At 40.2% G+C, this 24,770-nt stretch overlaps 2 protein-coding genes across 18 annotated transcripts in view; both read left to right on the top strand.

Annotated features, from left to right (window-relative positions):
* The window catches only part of TRIM2 (tripartite motif containing 2), a 109,324-nt gene extending 104,215 nt beyond the window's left edge, over positions 1 to 5,109 (top strand). For all 16 annotated transcript variants that reach the window (XM_038134614.1, XM_038134608.1, XM_038134602.1 and 13 more), the window contains one exon: positions 725 to 5,109. In XM_038134614.1, the coding sequence (XP_037990542.1) occupies positions 725 to 877 (153 nt within the window). In that variant the 3' untranslated portion in view covers positions 878 to 5,109. The remainder of the gene's footprint in view (positions 1 to 724) is intronic.
* A 4,391-nt stretch (positions 5,110 to 9,500) lies between these two features.
* The window catches only part of MND1 (meiotic nuclear divisions 1), a 40,557-nt gene continuing 25,287 nt past the window's right edge, over positions 9,501 to 24,770 (top strand). The window contains exons 1-4 of one of the 2 annotated variants that reach the window (XM_038135700.1): positions 9,501 to 10,662; positions 11,873 to 11,938; positions 12,742 to 12,799; positions 14,397 to 14,545. In XM_038135700.1, the coding sequence (XP_037991628.1) occupies positions 10,660 to 10,662; positions 11,873 to 11,938; positions 12,742 to 12,799; positions 14,397 to 14,545 (276 nt within the window). In that variant the 5' untranslated portion in view covers positions 9,501 to 10,659. The remainder of the gene's footprint in view (positions 10,663 to 11,872; positions 11,939 to 12,741; positions 12,800 to 14,396; positions 14,546 to 24,770) is intronic. The other variant, XM_038135699.1, reaches the window with a different exon arrangement.

Raw genomic sequence — 24,770 nt, 5'->3', positions numbered from 1 at the left:
AGCATTGCTGAGATGATAGTAATTTATAATCACCATAACAGAAGATCAGAGACGTAGTGCAAAATATGAAAAAGCAAATGACCTGAGGTGAATGCAGCAGATTTTTATCATCTTTTTTAAATGTTGAGAAATTATTCTGCTTTCAAGTTATGAGAGTTGCACTCTTTTTATCTTTTAAGTGCTAATCACAAGGTCTTCTTGTTTGCCAAAGAATACCTAATAAATAAGTGTGTGTATTATTTCTACTGAATATAAAACTGAGGGAGCTGCTTGTGAGCTGTTCTCAGGAAGCACTGTCAACAGGGTAAACAAATTCCTGGTTTTCTCTGTGTGGGAACCTAAGAATCAGGCTAGCCACAACAGTGATATTTGTTCAGAAAACAAGGTGTTGGTTGAGTTCCCAATTAAGTTTGATTTATTGTAGTTGACTATTTTTAGAACAAGAACAGCTGAGGTTCTTATTTTTCATTATTATTATTTCATTGTGTGTTAATTCTTGCCAAAGATCCTGGTGGCTATAATTAGTTATTTTTAATAAGAACACACATTTGTATATAAACTTGCATATTATGAGATAACAGAACAGATTTTGCCCTTGTTTATTCTATTGTATCTCCACTGTTTCAGAAATGAGAAGTATAACAGTATAAGTGAGAGCAGACTTGTGTCTGCTACTTTCCTTTTTTATTCGTAACATTTATTCTGTGCTTTCTCCCCCTCAAAGGTTTTTGATGGAAGCGGATCATTTTTATCCTACATTAACACCTCTGCTGACCCCCTTTATGGTCCCCAAGGTCTGGCTCTTACTTCAGATGGCCACGTTGTAGTCGCAGACTCTGGAAATCACTGCTTCAAGGTCTACCGATACTTACAGTAGCAATGAGCTCTGGAGCTGGATAATCACCCACCCTTAAGAAAAGACTCGTCCTAGAGATCCAATGCAGGATATCTCCTACTTTGTGTTTATTTTTAATAATAAAGGAGTCTCTTATGGACTTCTTATGATTATTTCCAAACTTACCTTGTTTACATAGGACTTACGCCTCTTATGTTTCTCACTGAACGTGTTGTTGTGTTAATAAAAAAAGATAAATCTCTGTAACTGAATTCATTAAGACAATGTGAAATTAAACACAAACTGCATCCTATGAAACTGGAATTAACAATAAGGCAAAAATGAGAAAAGTTTGGGAAAAGTCCCCAAAGCTTTTTGATGACTGCGAAGGATAGCTCCTGCTCAGAGCTTCCAAATTTAAAGAAGTATCATTCTTACATGTTATTTAACCCAGGGGTGATCCTGGGAATCTTCTAGATCTCATTACCATGGTAGGTATTACACATTTAACATTCTTCAGTCTTACTGTGTATAAGAAGTAGGTCCTTTTAGTATAAGGTTAAGTCTCACAAAATCCGTCTAGCTCTAACCGTCAACACAGCTCAGTGTTTACCACTTTGAGAATCAATGCAAATTCCCTACTCATGTGGAATTAATGAAGGATTGTTTAGTGCGGCTGTTTTTCACTCTTCCTCTTGCTCAATGTGCAGGAAGGACTTTGCAGAGACATGACATTTCTAAAGCTCTGGAAAAACTTAATTGTAGCGATACATTAGTGGGAGTGGAATTTCTGTATAACTACAGACCTTCTGACACCAAACTAGTTCATTAGGATCAGGGTTATTACAATGTCAAGTCAATTAACCTCATGTGTGCCACTCTTTCATACGTGTTCATTGCCATGTTTCCTTACGGCAACTCATTGTATTAACCTCTAAAATAAGATGCAGCTTCACACAGGACAGAAAGCCAGAGAAGTACCCTGTGGAGGACCTACGTTATACAACCAAAGGAACTGTGGTAAACAGAGGTTGTATAGGAAAGCCAAGGGTTACCAAAGCTATTTCTTTTTATGTGAGAAAAAATATGTTACAAATAAAAATGAATTTGAACCAATTCCTGAAGTCCTTCATCAAAGGGAATTTTGTTAGAGGACAAAACAAGGACTGTGAGATTTGTTCCAATTTGTTTGTATGTATGTATGTATGTATGTATGACTGATTGACATAAAAATTTAAAAAAAGTAAATGTGAGTTATTTCAGCAAACTGGAACGTATGTATGATATTTGACAATGGCAGTACTCCGAAAAATGACCTTTCTTCCTCTGCCAGATCTCTCTACTGTGTACTTTGTTGAAGTATTAATTTAACTGGAAATGCTTACAGGCATGGTTCTGTTTTTAATGTTTGGTTTGTTGGGGGTTTTTTAAGTATGAACTTGTCCTTTCTAAAGCAGCATTTGCTTTATTCTTATTTCTATATCCAGTGGTCAAAGGTTGAATTGCTACTGTAGCCTGATATAGATAGAGTGGTGCTCCCTTTTAAGTGTTGCTTGAGGAGCTGTGAGCTTGCTGCCAATGCCTACACTAGCCTGGGAAGTGCTGTCTTTCTCATTTTTAGGGCCTTGAAACAAAACGGCATTGGGTCAGAAACAAGGGAGTATTTTAAGCATGTTTGCAAAATGGAAAGAAAACTTTGATAAAATCTCTTGTTATAAGTATTTGTCTTATTTCTAAAGCGTAAGGTGGTTGTTTCAATGAATTTGAGAAAAACTAATGGTTTTTTTCTAAAGTTGCATTTGACTGGTAAAAATGAAGACCCCAAGGTTCTTACATGGGGGTTTGGTCTGGTTTTTAATTACTGTTTCCTGAAGATATTTCCTCTTCTTTCCGTTGTTTATTTTTTGCACATAGAATCAATTTTAAATTTCTCGTGCAAATATAAGTTTCTTTATTTCATTGGAATAAATATTTTGTGCATGAAGCTTAAGGACTGTATAACAAAGCTAAGAAACTGGTGGTAATTTATGAATATTAAAACTGAAGTTTGTTATTACTAAGAGAACAAAATATCCTCTGCTTGAACTGAGTTTGTCCTAAAATTCTGAAGATGGTATCTCGGTCATTACAAATAAACTGTCCTATCAAAATTTAACAAAGCTGTAGATCAAATTTTCATTCTAAGTGTCCTTATAACATTTTCTGACATTGGAAGACCCTTAAATGGCAAATCAATGAAGAAAAGGCATTTGAACTGTATTTAGTAATAAAGAGAAGGGGTTGCACAGGTTGGGGTAAAATTTTTTAAAAATGTGCTGTGGCTGTCAGTTATCATATTTAGTTCCAAATATGGATTTTTAGAATACAATTTTACTAAGCTTACATGTTTGCCCCTCAGAAAACATTGCCAAATCCTCTGTTGTCAGGTACTTTGAGAAACATGAAAATCAGATCCTAACCCATATATCAAAAAAAATACTTAAGACTGTGCTATTTCATGTATACACCTTTCTTCAAAAGGTTTTCAGTCCTTTGGTCCAGCATTGTTTAGCAGGATTTTAGATTACCCTTTTGAACGCAGTGCATCCTGATAAGTGAATTCTGCGCATAACCCTTCTCACAACCCAGCTCAAAGCTTTTAGGAGTTTTGTGGATTTTCTCTTAAAATTGTCTTTTGGATTTTCAGACATTATCAGCAGAGCAGCACCTAGAGAATGTCACGAATTTGAAGTTATTTCTGATAGTAAATGCTGTCAGCTTCAAATTTAGTGGCATAGGACATTCCCTTCCAAGGTCTGACCTTATCTGCCTGGCATTGGGAAACTGAGAAACACTTTGCTTTTATGGTGCTTCTGAAGCCAACTTCACTGAAATGCTTGGCTTACAAACCTTACAAAGAGCAACCAAAGCAGAAATTCTGCACTTAAAAGCTGGCAGACTTTTTTTCTCATCCAATTAAGGGAAGGTCAGAATTGCACTACGTGATTTGCTGAGTTGTTAGCATTTATTAAAGGCTTTACAGGCACGCTGCTGCCAGATTTCAGGTATAACCAAATGTCCCCTTGACTTCCCTGGAATGCTAATTGACTAGCAGCGCAGCATGAATGGTGAAAGTATGTGCTTCATTTAACTAATCTTCAACTCAAAAGTAATCTCAAAAGGTTCTTAGATCTTGTGTCATATGGAGCATTTTAGGACAAACTAGCCAACTGTATTTTCATTGTTCAGTGAATAGAATAAAAAGATCTGTTCAGATAAATCCAATATAAACAATAGGAGAGTTTTGCATAGGCTAAACCAGCACCAATGTATTGAAAAAGAAAAGGAAAATGGTTTAGGCAAGCAATTGCCTCATGAAGATGGAGCGCTATTTACTAGTAAATGCTCATCTGTTCTGTAAAAGCTAGAGGGCTTTTGATTTTATGTCAATATTTTTTATAATAAGGATCTAGTGTTGCCATAATGAGAACTATAAGTGCCCAATATGTTGTGTTTGTTATAAAGAAATGACTTTCAGTTGTGGGAGACAGCTCGTTATGAAATCATGATATAAAGTCAAACCTTTCTTCAAGAATTCAAGCAGCGATTATCTGACGTGTTTGTGGAAAGTGTACAAAACACCTTTCGTTCTATGGAATGGGAAGGTTCCAAACAGGTCATTTTATTTCTGACGAATGTACAGCACTTCAGTTGATGTTTGTGAGCAACACAGCCTTAACCCTGACACTTTTTCTTTGGCTTTATGACATGGGAATGTTCCCTAAGTTGTGTAGTGTATGGCAGCAGCCCCTGATAGAAATCTCTACCAGTTTATATGCTGCAGCTTTCCAGTTCTAGGAGTGTTTCCAGTTATTTTTTCATGTTTTTTAAAATGTTTTTGTACATTCCATCTTTGTAATATATGTTTTGTGTATATGTAAGCCTTGCACTCTCTTGACACTCATAATGAAATACTCTTCTCACATGTTTTTTTTGTTGTTGATGATGATGTTTTTGTTGTTTTTTTTTATCCCTATGAAGCTAAATACAGACTATTTCTCCTTAAGGTCAAGGATGAAAGATGCGCATCAAAGTATTTGTGTGTGGGTGTGTGTGCGTGTGTGTGCGTGTGTGTGTGTAGTTTTAGCTTCCTGTGTGCCATGGTATTCATAATGCTTTAGCTGACAAAAAAAAATTACTCTGTCTTGGAAATGTAGGAAAACCGGAGTCAAATGTGTACCTTTACCACGCACAAAAATTTCAAATAATAAAAATAAAGCTTGTTTCCTCTGTTATTTTCATGGTTGAGGATTTATTTTTCATATGTCTCATACTCACTTGTTCCTAAAAGTAACCCCATCATGCAGGAAGACAGGTAATTTTTTCCGGTTTTCTTCCCTGGCACCACAGGTCACAAGCCAAGAAAACTCTGGTTTTTTCATGGGTGTTAAATTTTTATGTTGACACAGAGGAAAGAGGGGCTTGAGTTGTTCTTGAGAAGAAGGTGCAGAGTTGGAGCTTCCTTGTTCCTCTCTTCCTTCTTCAGTCCAGGAATCAAAATTAAGGTTTTCATTGGTGGCAATGAATTCATTGGTGGCAATGAATGAATTCTTGTAAGATTCAGAGCAGCAAGGTTTTCTGCTTGCATCACAGAATTACACAGTACCTTTTAGCTGAGGTGTGATATAATCTTTCGACAGTCTGTTGCAGAAAACCAAATTAAATTTTTGTGGAGAACAGAAAATTTGCTTTAGGAGTTCAGTCTGATTCTGTTCCTGTAAGAACAAATTTCCAGCTTGTATTAACTTCAATTTCACATAGTACCTATGTCTTCTTGGTCACTGGTGAACACTCCAAGCCGGAATAATTTGAGAACTCTGTGTGACTGGAAACTTGGTCACGAAGTAAGACAGAATCTTCAGATGCATCATTTGGCTTGGATGCAACCTCAATGGCGGGTACTAGCAAGGTCAGTGAAACCCCCAGTGATGAGTGTTTGCTCAGTGGCAGGACAGTCAGAAATGAGACAGCTGAAATACTGATTTATGTGGATCTTTCCCCCAAACCCTCTAGAGAAAGATGTGTTTTATTCTTTCTTGCAAGTCATAGGGAGTGTCAGCAGCCATGTTTCGAGTCCTCATTTTTCTCCTGAAGACAAACTTAGTACAATGTAATGGATCAGTTTTAGTTTTCTGTCAGTCTCCAGATGAATACATGCTCAGCAATTAGACTCTTGGTGCTGAATGCACTTGTCTATCTGCCCTGAAATTCAGATAATTACAAAAGGCTTCATTTGTCTGCCAGCTAAAAGAATATCACATCTTGAAGCCGAGCAGTGTTGGATTGACATTTAGAGTTGCAGAGCACTTGTTCCTTCCCATGTAAAAAAATATCACAAAGAATAGAAAAAATAGCATAGGATATCCTGAAACCACCGGGCTTAGTAGGCAAGATGCTTATTACATTCCAAATCTTTTCTTATTGATAGACTAGAAATGTTTTCTGTTTCCTGGATTACTACAGCAGAGGCTCTTCACCACTGAGCAAAATCAGACAGACAGGCCAAACACTAATACTGGGGAACACTTTTGTTTACCAGAAAATATCTGCAGTAAATGGCCAACTTCCTCTTTGACCCTCTTGTGGTACTTATTACAATACCTAAATGAGGCAGCAGAATCCTTTAGGAGTTCTGTAAATAGGACTAGAGAACCCAGTCTCACCAATGAGTAACAATGTCAGGGAGAATAGGGCCAAAGTAGCTAAAGGAGCAGGTACTTGGGCAGCCACCCTTAGCCAGGCTTTCTCTCTTTAGAGTGGTACCCCTTAACATACCACTGCACGTTCAAAAACATTTCCTTGTTCCTTAGGCTGATGTTCTCTCACATCCAGCTGTGCTGCTCTGCAGTTTTACTGACAGTTCATGTGAATGCTCCCTAATTTGGACCAGACTGAACTATCTCAGTGGAGTGGAACAGTCATTGTCATTTCTGTGGACAGATGTTCTCCCTAGGCAGACCCCAGCTGTGCTGGTAGAGGAGATACCCAGCACTTGCTGCTCATTGCTACATGCAGTTGAAGGCTGCTGCCCTCAGGTTTGTTTTGAGCTAGGCACATGAATACCTTGTTCCTCTAGAGAAATGCCTCATGACCAAAATCCTTGTCCTTTCAAAATCCTAGTGTTTGAGCTACTCACCTCGAGGATAACCGTAATGCTCACTTCTGCCTAGCAAAGCTGTGGAAGCAGTTAAGTTTTGAGGGGGGGCAGCTAGCATTTCTCACCAAGGGTTTTTCACTCAAGGGTTAAATGTTTGTGGGGAGAACATCTGCTTACAGTCCAAAAGCTCGTTCAAGGATGAAATGAGGCAGCAGATGCTGCAGACTGGCCTGTATGGGATACTCATGGATCATATTGCTTCCTGATGTGTGGACCCCAGAGAAGTGTGTATCACCCCCCATGGGTGCGCAACTCCTTCTCCGCCATGCTTAAGCTCTACTGCTCTCAGTCAAACAGGTGCTGTGGGAGGCAACCACAGGACTCGAAAGGCTTGCCCTTACCCTTCTAGAAACAAACTGATCTGCTGTTGGAAAGGAATGAGAAGGAGGTGTCTTTACAAACAAACTGTGGGCCTGATACATAGATAAGGCCAGATACAGCAAGGCGAAAGAAGCAATGGGAGAAACCATAAATTCCTTAGGAATTCCACTAATTGACACAGACTGTTACTCACTCAAGACTCCGCTAAATAAAGAGAAAAAAGAACAGAGACACAAAGAAAATGAAGAATGGGAGGGGGTTATAAATTAGAAGGGGTATTAGGTGTTTTGGGGAGACTTGTACCTCTCAAGAATCTCAGCCAATGAGGAAAGTGAGAGGGAGAGGCAGCTGGGAAATTAGGATAAAAAGAAGGCTGTGTCCCCTAAAATTTGAGAGAACCCATGAGAAATGCCCCATGGCCTCTCCCTTTGTTTGAATTAAGTTGCAGGACTCCTCTGTCTCCTTTTTGGTCATAAACCTCTGGTGTTTGTGGATTAATTTTCCTGACATACTCGACTTGAGCTCTTCCCTTCTGAAAAAATAGTTCATGTAATTAAGATTGTTCTATGGTACATATGTATGAAAGGAACAAAATTAAACTAGGACCATTTTCATTCTCTACTGGCTAAGCTTTCTGCCATCGTTGCTTTATTGTCCTTTCAAAACAGAGTTTCTGATTGTAATTCAGCTGCAGTAAATTGTACGAGCAAAATTAAGGAGAGTAGAAATTTCATCTATTCCAAGCATAATTACACTGACAAAGCACTGTGTTTTCTCTAACTCAGGAACAGTGGAAAACTATTTTAACCGGTACTTAAAGATCTCAGTCAGACTCCTTGAATAAAAAATGTAGCCCAAATTGTTAAAGCTTAAGAAAATCACAGGAAAATGAGAACAATATTCTAACAGAAAGACACAGTTATAAGTCTCCATTACACTGTATTTCCAACCACTGTCTTGTTTTTAGAATCATAAGACTAGCAGTTTTGTGAAATACCACCTTCAGACATTCTGAAGCCCATTTAAAATGCCAGGCCTTTATGTATTTTAGGAGTAATTCAATTCCACTTCTTGAAGTAATGGAAAACCACCCATCAAAGTAATGGGTAGATGGGAGGTACTTTCCCCAGGCCCACATCTTGATGTAAATGCCCCTCTGCAAGCCCTTCCTTCCTCTCCTCTTCCTCTACTGCAGGCAGCGTGTTCAGCTCTGACACCCATGCTGCCACTCATATGTGTCTCTCAGAGAAAACCTATGCTGCAATGGGAACTTTGCAAATGTTGCAGCAACCATTTGCTTGGCTGCAGCAGAAAAAAACAGTGGAGCTAGGTTTTGTTTCAGGCTGTGAAGGAGCAGGAAGGGGCCCAGACCCTTGGACTGCAGTGGTGAGGGTGACAGGAGGAAAAGAACTGTCACAGGGAGCATGGGGACATAGTCACTTTAAGGGCTGACCAAAGGAAATGAAAGGCGGGGAGACAGAATACGAGCCCTAAACAGCAGATGAGGGGGTGTACCGACAGATTTCATCCTGAATTAGCAAGCAGAAAATGTGATGCACATGAGAAACAAAAAGCTCTGTATTAAAAATGTCTTTTCTAATTTGCATTTCATTTTTAGTAATACTCTGGCGTGCACAATAAGGAATGGGATCATTGGCTGCACAGAAAAGAACGTCAGGTTTCAGGGAAGGGGTCACCTTGCAAAAGGCGTCGAAAATATTCACAGGAACTGCCTGAACATCTCAGCTTGCACATTTTCATTTGCTTGCATCTAAACTCTTGACTTAGTATGGCAGATATGAAGCCACTGCTGTTGCAAAGCAATTTCCCAGAACTTGCTGCAGCTGAAGGAAAGTGATTTACAACACAAACAATAATTAAAGCAAGCCGTCAGTAATTAAAGTTGCTCGAACAGCCATCGCAATGAACAACTGTTTCAAAGCAACACCAGATGCAGCCGGGCCCTTCCCTTCCATGGGAAGCGAGAGTTTTATTCTTCCACATCCCGTGGCAGGCCATTTGTACAATACACGTGGCGTTAGACTACGGCTCACATGTTCTTTTTGTGCCGTTCCATCCTACAGCACCACCCCGCTGGTAAAAAAACCCCCAAAAAAACCCCAAAAAACCACGCCCCCGCAAAAAAAAAAAAAGAAAACCCAAACCAAAACAAACAAATAAACAACAAACAAACAAAAACCACGCGCAGCGTGTCCCAAACCACCGTGCCGTGTGCGCCCACCCCGCTCCCGCCGTGAGGGCGGTGAGGGCCGCGGGCCGGGCCGGGCCGTGCCGGGCCGGGCGGGGCGGGCGGCAGGCGGCGCTGCGCACGCGGCCTCCCGGCCTCCCTCCTTCCCGCCGGCCTCTTCCCGCCCGGTGGCGCCGGAATCAAACCGTGCCGCCCGCCCGCGACATGGTAAGCGGGGCCGCCCGCCCTCCGCTTCGCCCCGCTTTCCTTCCCGGGCGCCGGCAAAGGCTGCGGCGGGAGCCGCGACCGCGGTGATGGCGGGTGGCGGCTGCCCGCGTCTCGCTGTGCCCCCGCCCCGGCGGCTCTGAGGGGAGCGGGGCTCCCGCTCCGGGGAGGCCCCACGGTGCCGGTTCTGAGGGTGCAGCGTCAGCACGGTGTGGGCCGTGCCTTTGGGTTGCTGAAGAGCGATGTAAACGAGCCGGCACCCGGCGGAGTGGCCGGAGCCCCGTGGCTGGGGCTCGAGGTGGGCGCGGTGCCCGCTGCTTGCCCCCGAGGCGCGGGGGCCCGGGTGTGGCCAGGCTGAGCCTCCGGCTGGGGAGAGGTGGCGGCGGGCAGAGCGGCTCGCAGGGTGTGCCCGAGCGCGCTCACAGCACCGCGTCCTTCCGCCCGCCGGGAACGGCAGCGAGATGGATGCTCGTGGTGTGGTTAATATTTGTGGTGGGGAACGCCTGCCAGCGAGGTAGGAATTAACATGAAAGTCAATAACCTTCATCGAGAGTGCTCTTGGCTTCGTTGTTTCGCTCCGTTTGCTGAGTGGCGGTGTGAAACTTAGCGCCCGAAGGGCGTAGCTACGAGCACATGCTCCCAGAAGCGCCACTTCATTTCACGTCGTGCGCCTACGCGTTGTGTTTCTGCTGCTGCTGACTCTTGGGTGTCAGGGCTCTTGGCGAAGGCAGGAGGTGGAAGTTAAATCCGTCTGCTATCCGTTCATGGTCCTACTTGGATGTTCACGGCAGCTCCAGGTTCGCACCCTGCTATATACTGACATCGCAGGAGCAGCAGTGCTGACCTAGGGTATCGCTGGCTAAAAGAGGAGAGAGGGGACCTGAAAAAATAGTAATGGTAATAGCAATGCTCTGTGAAATATAATATTGAATTGTTTCTGTTCCTGTCTCTGTATTACTGCAGCTGTATAAGCTAGCTTTTACGTTTGTTTTTTAAAAGTAAATCAATCTGGCCATTTTGCTCTTGGCGTATGTTTTAAGTGTTATGTGCTGCCTGATCATGTTCTTTTTTAAAAAGGAGCTGCTATTAAAAATAGTGTTGACTCCTTTCTGTTGGAAACTTGGAAACATAACTGTGTCTTTCTCAAAGTATCTTGTTATTAGACTACCCACTTCCACTGATTTATAGGTGACAATATGCCTTTTTTTGTTTGTTTGTTTGTTTTTTAAAATGAGAGCTTTTTCTGCCAACATCCTATTTGGCCCTTTCTATTCCCCTTTCCCTTTTTTGTAGCTGCACACTGTGTGAATCAGGGAGTGGAACAAGGGGAAACTTCAGATTCACATTGTGGCTGCTGCTTTTGGGTTGTTGAGGATTATGCTAAATGCTATTAATAAAACTCCATTTCTCTGTGAAATATTTGATACCCTAATTTTATAAGAGGCATATCGAAATAGCATCTCTGAAAGTGATCAGAGGAGACTGTTTCTCAGTTTCGTATTGTTGATAGCTGCTTTTGAATAGCCATTTCTGCCTTCTGCCTGTAGTTGAACCCATGTTATTTAATGCTTGGTCACACAACCAGAGAGAAAAGAAATAAAAGCAGCGTGATTTTTAAAATGTGACCTTGAAATTATGAATTTGGTTTGGACCTTTGAAGAAGGGCATACCTCAAAATGCTCTTTTAACTCCTTAAAAAAACCCGAATGGCCTACAACTCACACTACTGTCTGCATATCACAAGATAGAAAGCAATTAAAAAAACCCAAACAAACAGAAAGTACTCCATATCTTTTTAAGAGTTATTAGACATTTGTGTGAGTTTGGTATAAATACGTATTTTGGGATTGCTATGTGTCAAGGAGCATTGAGGCTGGAGCAGGGTTGGGTTACATGTAACTTAGAGGTAGGTCCCTCCATTTAATAGATGAGCTTAGTGTAGAGATTATTAGCAAAGAAGGAGTTTATCTGAAAGTCTGGCCTTAGTGGCAAGGTATTTTAAAGGATGGCAAATGTAACTTACAGGTAAACAGATTTGAATTCTGAGCAGATACTAGTTGATGGCTGAATGTCTTGGTTTGTTTTTTTCTTTTTTCCCCTGTTCTAGTCCAAGAAAAAAGGTCTGAGTTTTGAAGAGAAGAGGGCCCGCATGATGGAGATTTTTTTTGAAACAGTAAGTAACTTGTAATTGTCCTGCATTTACATTGGTGGGAAAACAGGTCCTAAAAGGAGCTTAACTGTGGATGTAGCTGACCTCTATATCCTAGCAGGCATTTCATTAATGCCCTGTGACAGAGTGAAAATTACAGGGGCAAAACTTCATTCAACTTCTGATCAGGTGGCCCATCCCCAGACGGAGCCAAGGAATGAAGATGCACAGGTGGTGTTAAATTCTTCATGTGCTGCTTTCAGACATCTTCTCATTTTGAGTCTGTTACCATAAGAAGGGACAGCAGGAAATTAGGAAGTATCTCACTGCATTTTATGGGAGGAGAAAGAAATCTGAGGTTTAGAAAAACTGAGAGCAGAGTTGGAAAAGGTCCCTGGGGAGGAGAAACCTGGAGATCCAAAAGATAAGGTACAATTGTATTTGTGGCACATGCAATGCACCTTTTTTTTTTTTAACCTTTTAGAAAAACTACTGTGACACTTGAGTACTGGAGCAATATGGTGCATCTGTGCTGACAGTCTGACCTGGGATTTAAGGGCTTTATAGTCTAACTTGAGATGAACAATGATGACTTCAGATCACCAAAGGAAAGAGCAGGGCTTGTTACAATAATAGTGTTTTTCTTATTATTTAATTCTCAGAATGTTCCAGTTCTATTGAGGGATATGTAGGCAATTTCCCAAGCAAAACCAAAACATACAATGTATTTCTTACTTGCTTTTGTTGGCATTGATTCAGTGTAAAAAACACTCAGGCATAGATGATGCTGTCATTTGGAACTGAAATATCTTTCATGTTTTGCACAGAAAGATGTCTTCCAGTTGAAGGATCTAGAGAAGATTGCTCCAAAAGAAAAAGGGATTAGTAAGTGTTTATAAAAGTTATTTCTCTTGAGCAAGAAATCATTTTTTAAGAGGGGTCCTACAGTGTAAATTTTCCTGGCTACAATCTTAGTTTTGTGATTTTAATAACAGAAAATACAGCTAGAATGGGAGACTGGTCAATGGCAGGGCTGTAGTGTTAAAAGTGACATGGCATGGGAGCTTGCTTAGGCTCTGAGCTGCCTGACTTGCAGTGACTTTCAGTGTATGAAATCATTGTTTGCCCTCAGGTATTAAATATCTGCCTGTAATATCACAGATGTTTAAAATGATAGTCCAAATATATATGGGCAGTGGGCTCTTGAGCTTTTCCCCTCCAAAAATGGCTGGACAGCTATAAATGGAAGGGGTTTGTCTTTTCTAAAAAAGCTTTCCTCATGAGATCCATTGGTTTATGATTAGGTCCAAGAGGATTTATCTATCCTTTTGGATTGTTTTGCATGTTCCTTACTAGTTTTTGTGCTACGCTCATTGATAAAAGGGAGGCAAAGCATAATGTTTCTGTAGTTACTTCTGTCCTTGTCTAGCTTATCTTGGTGGCACCGCAAGAATAAATGAACTTTCTGAGAGAACTACAGATGTGAACATCACAAAGCAGAGTTTTTCAGTTGTGTCAGCAGCTAACAGAGGCATTGGTGGGCTTTTGAAGAGATGTGGTGATGTCTTGATTGGTTTGTCAATGCATATGTTTAGTTGTAATTTGCAGTAAAATTTGGTTTAGAGTTTCTGAAGCCATTAACACCTTTGAAGAGTGTAAATTCATCCTGTCTCTGCACATGAAGGCATTTAGCCACACAACCCAAGCCCCAGTTACTCTGAAAAGAAAGATTACTAACCTGTTCCCATCCTGGCATCCAGCCTATAGCTTCCAAAAGATATGGGACCCCCTGTAGTCTTGAAATTGAACATCAGGTACCAAAACCTGTAATTGAGCTCAGAAGTCTTTATATCTGCAACACCTGAGGATAACATAACTCCTTAGCTTTGTTGAACAGGTACTGATTTTTTAAAATGGTGAATTATACCACAGGTTTGAAAGGAACCTTGTGTTGTGTTCAGAAATGTTGATGCTTGTGAGTGCAAATGATGTTTTATATTGGAAGTGAATGTAATTAAAATCAGAATCTGTCCTTCCTGAGTCTGTAGACAGTGCCTCTGCTGCTGTGAAATACTTAGTTAAGCATTACAAAGTGAAACGTAATTATACTCCCAATTAAGAAACTTAAACAAGTTAATCCAAGTTAGAATTAAGATTGCAGGACAACTTCTCAGGTACCTCTCATGGGTTTGTTATGGTATTGTAGTGTAACATGTATGTATTTTGTGCAGTACTCCTGAGCAATGTTTTGCAAACATCTGGTAGCAGATGTGCAGAATAGCAGTGTTTAGGAGCAAACTGCTGGTTTCAGGGAGATTCATCCCTTCAAGTGAAGCTTTGGGCATGTTGTCCTTGTGAAATCTTCCAGCTAGCTGACACTGAAGGAGAATACAGATGATTGTAGGTGGTACTTTGTGGTATTCATAATTGTCCATAGTCCAGCTGCTATGCGGTTCTGATTTTACATTTTTGCTTTTGTTAGCCTCGATGTCAGTGAAAGAGATTCTGCAGAGCCTTGTTGATGATGGCATGGTGGACACTGATAGAATTGGAACTTCCAATTATTTCTGGGCTTTTCCAAGTAAAGCTCTTCATGCCAGGAAGCGTAAATTGGAGGAGTTAGAGTCTCAGGTAAATCTGTTTTATGAAAAATACTTGCTTATCCGAATGGGTTTGCTTTTTCTTATACCCCCTTGTCATTCTTGTTTATATCTCTCATGTGTACAAATGTACATGTCCACACAGAGATTTAACTATAGGAATTATCTGTCATTCATGGTAGGGCATTGTCATTATCTAACCGTTACCTCAGGAAAATTTTGGACAGGGGAGGAGAGGCTCTTCTTCAAAAGAGCAGGGCAGCTTTTGTTGCAGCATTGCTATTCTGTGGATCTGGTTCTTTCCTACTTTTTGGGAACTGTCTTTCTTTCTGCTTCTAATGGGAGTGGGAAAGCATCTATTCATCAGTTTATTTGCAATGGGAGTATATGACAACAAGATGAACAAATGAGCTTTTTGAGACCATGTGGTGTGATTGTACCACAGCACTGCCAACTCTTCCTGTGATTATTCAGCATTGTGTTCTTTCTTCAAAGAATCATTTGAATTAATGCAGATTTACTGGTAGCGTCTGAATATTTTTACAGCCATTATTTTCTTCAGGCATAGCTCTGAATGAATCTCAGGCATTGCTGTCTTATGTACAGTGTTGTCAACTTCAGCTATTTCTTTATATTGATACAGTTATATCAAAATAATCAAAAGAAAAATGCATTTTCCCCCATCTTAAATTGGAAAGCGAGTTTGACTTAGCTGAATATGGTTTTACTGTTTTCAGGCATGGACTTAACCTGGCACAACTGGACTTAAATTCATTTTTATAGACTGGTAGTAACAATGCACTGGCTCTTATTCCAGTGGAGTTTAATTTGTCTGAAACAGATTAGTTTAACTCTGCACTGACTTGGAACTGAACTTCCTAGCAAAATTAATCAACTTATTAATATGTTCACACAAGTTTTAGACAAGGCTATTTGCTCTGCCAGCACATAAATTGCCAACTGAGAAACTGAACAAATACATTCCAAAACTCCTGCTTTGTTCACCAAACTCCCTGGTGCCACTGTTTCATCAAATGCAAATTATTTGCTCTTGGATTCTTTTTGTTGTTGCTCATGCTCCATAATATAGCCAAGTAGCTGAAAGAAGGAGTCGTATTTGTTGTCCTTGCCATTGGGCCTAGTCCCGTTGTGAATTTTGAATATAATTGGTCAAGCAGGTCTCTGGCATACCCTGATGAATATCTTCCTTGGAATGTCTTGCAGAATCTGCCTAATATGTTCCATGGTGAGTATCCAGGAATTGCCTACAAAAATGTGCTGAACTGCTTTAAATGTACTTTCACTTACACAAACACATCTATTATTATGAAAGTGTAATGGGCATGCACTTACTGATTTGTGATGTTATTTCTACATAGAAATATATTATTCTGATATGAACAATTCTGCAATATAAAACTGTTCCATAAATAGCTTTATTACCAGAACCTTACTTGCAAACCAAGCCCTGCCCCTGACATTCGGGCTTATTGGTATGAGAGCTCTCTTTAGATGATGGTATGAGTCTTCAAAAGTACTTCTCTTCATTAGCTTGCTTTTCTGATGAGGAAATGTTTCAGCATTTCAAGGAAAAGCATTTTCACTAGCTGAAAATAACTTCTCTGTTGACACAGTGGAAAGGTGGCATTTTCAATGAAAAGCTCTCTGAACGTTTTTACAAGATGATAACAGGTTCTGTCTGTGAGCTCAGATTAGCTCTTTTGGTGTTTTTACTCTTGATGTGCACACGTAGAGGACTTCTAAAGGACGTCTTAAGGACTTCTAAATCTAGTCACTGACTATCACAAAACTTCTTGTCAGAACATACAAAGCAGAGGAAAAGAGTCAGCTGTTGTACCATTTCTGTTGCATGTTGCTTGTCTTTGATCATCCCCATACAGAGCTTGTGGCATGCTGAGAGATGTGTTTTCTCTCTGTGTCTTGTCCAGATTGATTGTTAACTACATGAGTTGGTCTCTTTGTTTAGCAGTTAAAAGCCAGAATCAGGCTGCCTTACTTAAAGCTTGCTTAAAAATCCAGCAGTTCGGTTCATGCTGCAATGAAGGCTTTTTACCAGGAGGCATTGTCTTTGTTTCCTGAGGGCATGGATAAATAATCAAGGGAAAGGAGTGATCCCAAGTGCTGAATTGTCATTTGAAAATAATGTGGAGGAACAGAACAGACTTCTTCATGATGCAAATTCCCCTACTAATTCACAGCACTGAGGCTTATGTTTGACAAGTTGGGCCTGCTACAGGACCTTTTGCCTGTATATGTTGGTACTTCAGAATGTTACAGCCAGGTTGCTCATAGCATTCTGCATTTTACAGAACTTGTGACTGTGGGAGGCTGTTTAAGGAGCTGTTCTTGAAGCAATTTTTTGTTTCAGATTTTTTAGTGATGATTAAGCCACATCCCATCTTGGAGATGCAGAAGCAAAGAAGTCTGGCTTGGGATTCATAATGAAGATCAAGCCAGTTTTGTCTGGATGTTTTAAGCTGCACTTCACAGGGGTTCTGTATACTCCGGACTTTTTCCAGGAAGGATTTATTACATGATCAGTGTGCAGAGATACCACAATCAAAAACAATGCTAAAGTTTCTTTTGACAGCTTCCCTGCCTGACCCCATCTTTTGGCTTGCTTTTGTGGAGGCAGGTGTTTGGAGAGGGGCACTAATCCCTGACTTACATATGAGGCAGATCTTGTGCTGATCTAATTAGTATCTTGGTGGTGCCCTCTAACCCCAAGTTACTGCTTGGGCCTCTTCCTGTTTTTCTGAAAAGCAAGGATAGCAAATGTCTTTAGTTTGTGTAGCATCTGCTAGAACTATTTCCTACAATAGCTCCCACAGTGAGAATTGCTAAGTAGGTCCCTTTGGGTTTTGTATTGATTTGTTTTGCAGTGGCATGGTTGCTCCTAAAGGTTTATGCCTTCTGTCAGGCGCTTATTCTTCACCTTTTGGTTAGAAAGGTGCATCTGTGCATCTGTGAAGAGGACCACTGAAAAAGTGAAATATGTTGGAAGCTGCATTTTGCTGAGATGGGTTTATACAAACACATTTGGTTTGTTTGCATGGGGAAGTTGCATTTGGTTAGATTGGGTACGGGTGTGAGACGGTGTAAGAAGAGCGAGGGTGTAGACTGAGAAATAATGTTTTAACAATGTTTATAAATGAAGAAAATTTTAATGCAACCTCACCTGTCAAGAGAACTTTTGAAGCTTTACTGAGGGGTTAGTCTTCCTTCCCTAAGAAAAGGTTAAATGATGTGCGCTTTATCAATATTTTTCTGGCTGTTGGATTCAGTAAGCCTGGAGTTACCTATGATCAGTTATAGTTTGACAAAACAAGATGTTTATTCTTGGTATGACAGTTGTGAGTGAGGAAAAGAGAAACCTTTCTGATGTAGCCTTATTATAAACAGACTCAGCTTAGATTTCTTTCATTTTTTCATCTGTGTTTTGGGCAAAACACTTTATCTGTGCTGAGAGGGATCTGAAATACTAAGCACTTCAAGGATGTTGTGGTTGTTAGTGTAACTATTGACAGTACTATGAGCACGGTAGTCCAGTAGCTTGGGAAAACAACCAGTTAGTTTCTTTTCCTCAGTGTGCTGTTGTTCATTTCACTGTTCAATTTAAAACCATTCATTTCACTGTGTTGCTATTTGTCTCATTTCTCATGGCATTGCTCTCTTGTGGATTAATCTTCTGTGTTCTGAGGCTTTTGCAAGGGAAAGTTTAACAGCCAGAACTGTTAGAGCTGCTGTTCCAACTAAGAGCAAAATGGTGGCACCTTGAACTGCAAGGAGGATTAAACAGAATCTTTTTAGAGCAGGATACAGGGTGGACATTTTGTGCTGTTCCCTGTGCTTGCTTCAACATACTCATGAGCAAGAGACTTGAGAGTTTCTGGCAATTTTTTTCTCCCACTAAGCATTGCATTGAGCCAGTGTTAGTTAAGGAAGAAAAGATTAGTAGATGTTTCATTCCTTAAATCCCTGCCCTAGGCTGGTAAAAGGAGGAATTTTCACTTCCCATGACTCATCTATTGAACCAAGGGGAGAATTTGCACTGGGTACATCCTGGCTCATATTTGCCAGCTAGTTTAAAAAAAAGAAAAGAAAAAACCTGACAAACCCCATCCCCCTGGCCAGGAATGAACTTGTTGAAATCAAGTGACCTCATGTTAAATTGTTTGTACTGATGAGCATTGAAATATGAAAAATGAAATAATTAATTTTAGTATAAAAGCAATGAAGGGAATGCTGTATTAGGAAATGCTTATGTCAGGAAAGCACATTGTTTGAAAATAGTTAATGGAAAAAATTATTCGTCTTGTGAGTAATCTGGCTTGAAGCCTCCTGAAGATATCTGACAACATAAGTAAAAGGAGAAAACCTTTGTTTAGAATGCACACCAAAAAAAATGAGTTTTAACCATCAGAAAGTTCTTTCAAGATGCAGCTTGGTTTATTTCTATCCTTTTAGATATATTTTTCCTCCTTAAATACTGTGACTGGAAAGTTGCTGAATAAATCTGCTTGAGAGCACTGGCTGAAGCTCAGGAAACTTCTGCTGTCCCCATTGTTCCAGTGTGAGCAGCCTCCTCCTTCATCCCATTGACTCACTCAATTGTTGAGGTATTTCTACATGGTTTGGAGGTTGATCCTGGACTGCAGTTAAGTACAGGTGCTCAGCAGTGGCTGGCTAGAAGTAACCAATCCCGAACCGAGGTACAAATCCCTGGAGATGACAGATGTGCAGTGAGGAGTAGCAGGCCTGATGATGCTTGAAGTCGAGGGATGTTGCTGCAGATACTGGACTAGTTTTGTGCCCCGGATGGAGCTTTGCATCAGCAGGGAGAGCCTGTGGGACCTACTTCTGTGGAGCAGGCTTTTGGCATTGCTTTGTAGAAATGTCCTCAGCAGACAGTACAGCATCATCTCTTAGCAGAGCTCCTCACACACCTCAGGTCTCTATTGCAGATTTCAGCACCTGATAGTTCTGAATGCAGGGTTTTGGGCTTTTTTTCACTATTTTAGGTTTTTTTGCCTCTCAGCAGTGATGAGCTATTCCTAGAGGTACATGTGCAACACCTTTGGAAACCATGGCTTAATGCTTTCGATAGAACAGTTTATTTTTGCAGTGTAATATTTTCACATCATCCATTGAAAGGCTGTATTCAGTGTGTTTTTAAAAATTCATTGTATATTTAGGAAAAAAAAGGACTTGTGGGCATAGAATGTCTTAAGGTATATCATGATCTTAAGCTTTGCTGTAATACATTTAGGAAGCTTAGCACTGTCTTTTTTGTATATATTTTATTTTTAGTGAGTACATAGCATGGTTAAAGAATTGTCCTCTAAACCAGAGAACAACATTTGCAGAACCAGAAGTCAGAACTAATGAGCGTGACTTGTGTTAGGAGTTACTTATTTAGACATTTTTCTCATTCATTAATTTAGACATATGTGTGCTTACAATTTAATTTTATTAGGTTGCAGAAAATGTAATAAATTGTTCCTTTCCAGGAAAAATAAAATTCTGATGGCTGAAGAGGTCTTTCTTTTAATGCCATTATAAGGCCTTGAGTAACATGGTCTAGTGGGACGTGTCCCTGCCCATGGCAGAGGTATTTGGGACTGGATGGTCTTTAAGATCCCTTCCAACCCTTAACCATTCTATTATTCTGTAATAAGTTGGCAGGATCCCAGTGTGTTGACTAAGCTGTTAGAGCAGTCTTCCCATATGCATGCTGGGCCTCCTTTTTTCCCCTCTTATTTGAAGATGTGTCATTTAGCTTTCTACTTAGTTAGTTAGTTAGTTATTCTTCCTTGGATTGCCCTGACCATTTTGATGGTCTGCATCCCCAGTGAGCTGGGGGATTTCATTCTGTGCTAGCTCACTTTTTTTTTTTTTTTTTTTTTTCCCTCTTGCATAGTAATTACTCTCCCAACAGAGACAATTAGTGACCCCTCCCATCTTCAGCCTTCTGGCTTTCACTGACCTGTACATTTTATTTGAACTGAAGGACTAGACTCATAAAGAAATGTGGAGGATTTTGTGATTTGTTGAGGACGTCGGGAGAAAAGCGGCACTTAAAAAAGAAATGGCTTACAGCAGAGCTGGTATGGTATGACTAACTCACTTCAAACCATCCAGAGGGAGCTATAGCAATAAGGGCAAGAGGCTGAGAATTTGCATGATTTAAACATTGTCAATATGTTGATTACATCTATGCCCATTTGTTCCTTGATCCTGTAAGGCTTGTTCCCTCTATTAGTCCTCTGGAAAATGCTAATAAAATTTTATTAGAATAGTCCACAATTTTTGTTACTTCTGCATCTTGCACTTGAAAAATGGTGATATCTTAAAATGATTCTGCATTTACTATGTCCTAAAATGTCTGTCAGAGAAGAAAGACTCTTCTAATGCTGTAGCTTATTCGAGCCTTCTGGAATTATGTTTTATGGCATGCTACAAAGCCCTGGAGAGTATGCTTAGTTACTGCTGTCATGGCAGATTTCTAAAAATACAGTGCTCTGGAGGCTTCTGTTGGAATTAAGCAACTTCATAACTTGGTGCTCATTAGTTGAATTTCATGCTTTTTCTTGTACTGTTAATATGTAACTAACATGATGGCAACTGGGAAATGTAGGTTTTCCTTTCCTTCCTTCTTGATGAGCATAAGGTAAAATTGGCATGATTTAAGAGCAATTTTTTTTTTTAAACTGTCTCTGTAATAACTCTAAAGATGTAAATGTAGGTTTGAAGAAGGATTCCTACTATACTAAAAAGGATATATCTATATTTTTTTCTGATACAATGCAGGAAAACCACTAGGTTTTTCAAACAGGGTTGTGTGTGACACTGAATTTTTTAGGTAATATCATCACACAGTTTACCTTTTTGAAGAGGTTTGCGCTCTGGCTGCTAGCTCCATTCCTGGCATTGCAGTGAAATTGTTAATCTGAAATGAAAAGAAACTGGGAGTAAAAACAGGGCTCTCACTGCAGAAGCCCAGTCAGGTCTGGCAGAGACAAAGCTCTGCACATCTCCCTGTGCCCAACAGTCAACATGGCAGGTGGGAATGACCGTTCTGCAAATCAACAGAAAACCAGCATCCCAAGAAACTTTAAAGGCTTAAATGTTCTGTGCTGTCTGGAAATTTGCCTGTACTGTAAGGCCAGAAGCTTCCAGCCTTATGATAGGCAGCGAGTACTACTTTGAAAGCTGAATTTGATGGCAACAGCAAATTGTATGTAAACTTTGACTTTCACCTTAAAATCTTTTAATTCAATTAATATAATATACTTTATTTTAGAAAATTAGCATGCATGCAGAAATGAGCTACCAGCAAGCAATTATAGAAGGAATAAAATTAAAGAAAAACTAAACAAAAAAACCCAGAGTATAAAACCAAAATGTGTTATTTTGATGCAGGGAGGCTTTAGAGGAAAAGGTCTTTCTTGTCACAGCCAAACAGCTCATTATTTTTGAACACATGGAAAGACTCTTCTTTGTATCAAGAATTGGAGACGACTGGGTGATCTGTCTAAGCATTACTTAAAAATGACAAAATTGGCATAAAGAGTTAGTATGTAACACTGCTGTCAAAACTCTGAAGTTTGATAGATGTATTTTTCTGAGGTTTATTATTTTACTGATAATATCTCAGTGTAGAATTTGGGCATTTCTAGAAGTCTGTGGAATAAAGTTTGATTTGGTTTTTAAAGTCTTTAGGCAGAATGTGAGCTCTGGGAATATTGTGTGAATATTGTGTTTTAACTTGTGCCTGTCTCTGCTTAGTCCCTGCAGGCATTTTCAGTGTATGGTCCAGCTGCTTCGGATAGCAATCTTTAAAAACCCTTTATGGAAAACTTGAAACTTCTCTTCATTCTCTCCCTTTCTTTCCAACGAAAAATATCTTTCTATGTTCTTCCTGCCTTGAACAGACCTATTAACTACCACCTTGGACTTAATAAGTTTAGTAAATACGCTAATATTCAGTAACAAGCATATCCTTCATATCCAGGTATGAAAATTTTCTGTAACTCTGTCAGTCATGTAAATGTCTTTTGAAGTTCTTTCAGCTTTCCTTATTAGATTGCTTGCATTTGTGAAACAGTGTTGAATGAGGTGTTTCAGCTGGTTTTTTGTTGGTTTGGGTTTTTTTTAGGTTGATTGAGGCATACTTGATATTTGTATCTGAGCAGACAGCCATCTGTCCCTCAGGTCGTGCCAATTACGCCAACTCTGAAAGCAGCCACAGAAATTCAGTTCTTTCATTGAGCCTGCACCACTGTTTCTTTCACCTTTTGTTTTTTAAGGAGGTTGGCCTCAAGCAGTTATTTTTTGTTGCGTAACCACTACTTATCAAATGTTGTTGCAAATGAATGAAGCAAAAACAAAAGCTCTTGGCAAGACATTTTCTCTAAATTAACTTCATTATTATGCCAAATCTAAAAAGATGGAAAATAATTGAATTAAAATATTTTTAATGTAGAGGGATTTGCTGTATGGTAATATTTTTTAAATAATTGCAGGTAACAACATCAGGTTTGTACGTTTGAACTGTCACGTGGATGGGTGAAGGTTCCTATGGAGGGGGAATTTCTCATTTGTTTTTTCTGAGTACCCCACATTTTATTTTATTTGCCAGAAAAAGCCCAAATACTTATATTCAGCATGGCCTGAGAACAGAGCCATGCCTAATTTACTGTATGATATTTCTGCTTACTCTCATTCTGTTAGCATGTTAAGTAACTCAGGATTATAGACCTAAATTTCATCTTGAAATGCAAAATGAATTATGTTTGTGGGAGGGGCAAGTAAATCAATTTTTCCCACATGGATAATCTAGCAAAACATAGAAATACTGCTTATGAGTGCAGAGATCTAACTTAAGAATTACTAGTTTTTAGAGTTGTTGTAGTGCTTTGTCAAACAGTTGTGTGGATGGTCAGGTATTTTTTCAGTTTCGTCCCCTGAAAAAAACCTCCACTCACACAGCATGAGTGTCAGATACATTTTTCATCACTGACATATTTATAATGCTAAACTTAAAAATTCACAGTTGTTATCTCTTCAGTCCCTCTTAAAAAAGACAGAACTTACACATTGGCAGGATTATTAGTATGATGTTTTGGAGCAAGTGTTATTTACTTAAAATAATCAGTGTACCATCCTTCAATTTTGAATAGCAAATATGATGTGTTATGGGGAAAAGGGAACGTATTCAGCTCTGTCTTGATGAGCATGATGAGGTAGTCAAGAACTTAGGGGTCAGGATAAAAGAGGAGATTGGAAAGAATGACACTGTTGTGGGTATGTGCTGCAGGCTGCCTATCAAGAGGAGGAGGGGGATGAGGCCTTCTACAGGCAATTAGCAGCAAGTCTCAAAGTCACAGGCCTTGGTTCTTGTGGGGGACTGTTAAGCCCCCTGACATCTGCTGGAGAAGCTGTACAGCCATACGCAGTCAGTGCAGGAAGTTCCTGGAAGGCGTTGACAATAACTTCCTGCCACAGGTCGTAAAGGGTTCCACAAGGAATGGTGTGCTGACTCATAGTAACCAACAAGGAAGTCTTGTGGGGATGTGAAGGCTGGGGGCAGCCTTGGCTGTAGTGACCACAAGACTATAGAGTTCAGTGTTGGATGAAGAGGTAGCAGGACAGCAAGCAAGATGATGACCATGGACTTTAGGTGAACTAACTTCAGCCTCTTTAGGGATATTCTTGGCAGAATCCCATGGGAACCAGGCTCTGCAGGGAAGAGGGGTCCAGAAGAATTGGTTGATGATCAAGGCTCACTTCCTCCAGGCTCAAGAATGATGCATCCTAATGAGAAAGAAGTTGGGCCAAGGGCACAAGAAACCACCATAGATGAATAAAGAACTGCTGCTGTTACTCAAGTAAAAGTAAAAAGTTCCCAGGAAATAGAAGCAAAGCCAGGCCACTCGGAATGAGTATTGAGAGGTGGTCAGGAGAAGTAGAAATGAAACTTGAAAGGCCAAGTCCCATCTAAAATTACATCTGGCCACCTTCTGAAATTCAACAGGGACAAATGCAGGGTCCTGCGCTCAGGGAAGAAAAACACCATGTACCAACACAGGCTACGGGACGACCTTCTGGAAAGCAATTCAGCAGAGAAGGACCCAGAGAACTTGGTGGACAGCAAGCTGTGTCTGAGCCACCTGTGTGCTGTGGTGGCCAAGAAGGCCAGTGGTATCCTGGGGGTGCATTAGGAAGAGCAGATT

This window comes from Motacilla alba, chromosome 4 (assembly GCF_015832195.1).
Source record: "Motacilla alba alba isolate MOTALB_02 chromosome 4, Motacilla_alba_V1.0_pri, whole genome shotgun sequence".
Classification (NCBI taxonomy): Eukaryota; Metazoa; Chordata; class Aves; order Passeriformes; family Motacillidae; genus Motacilla; species Motacilla alba.
The sequence above is the reverse complement of the archived record's forward strand: the minus strand, read 5'-3'. Positions and strand labels throughout refer to the sequence as shown.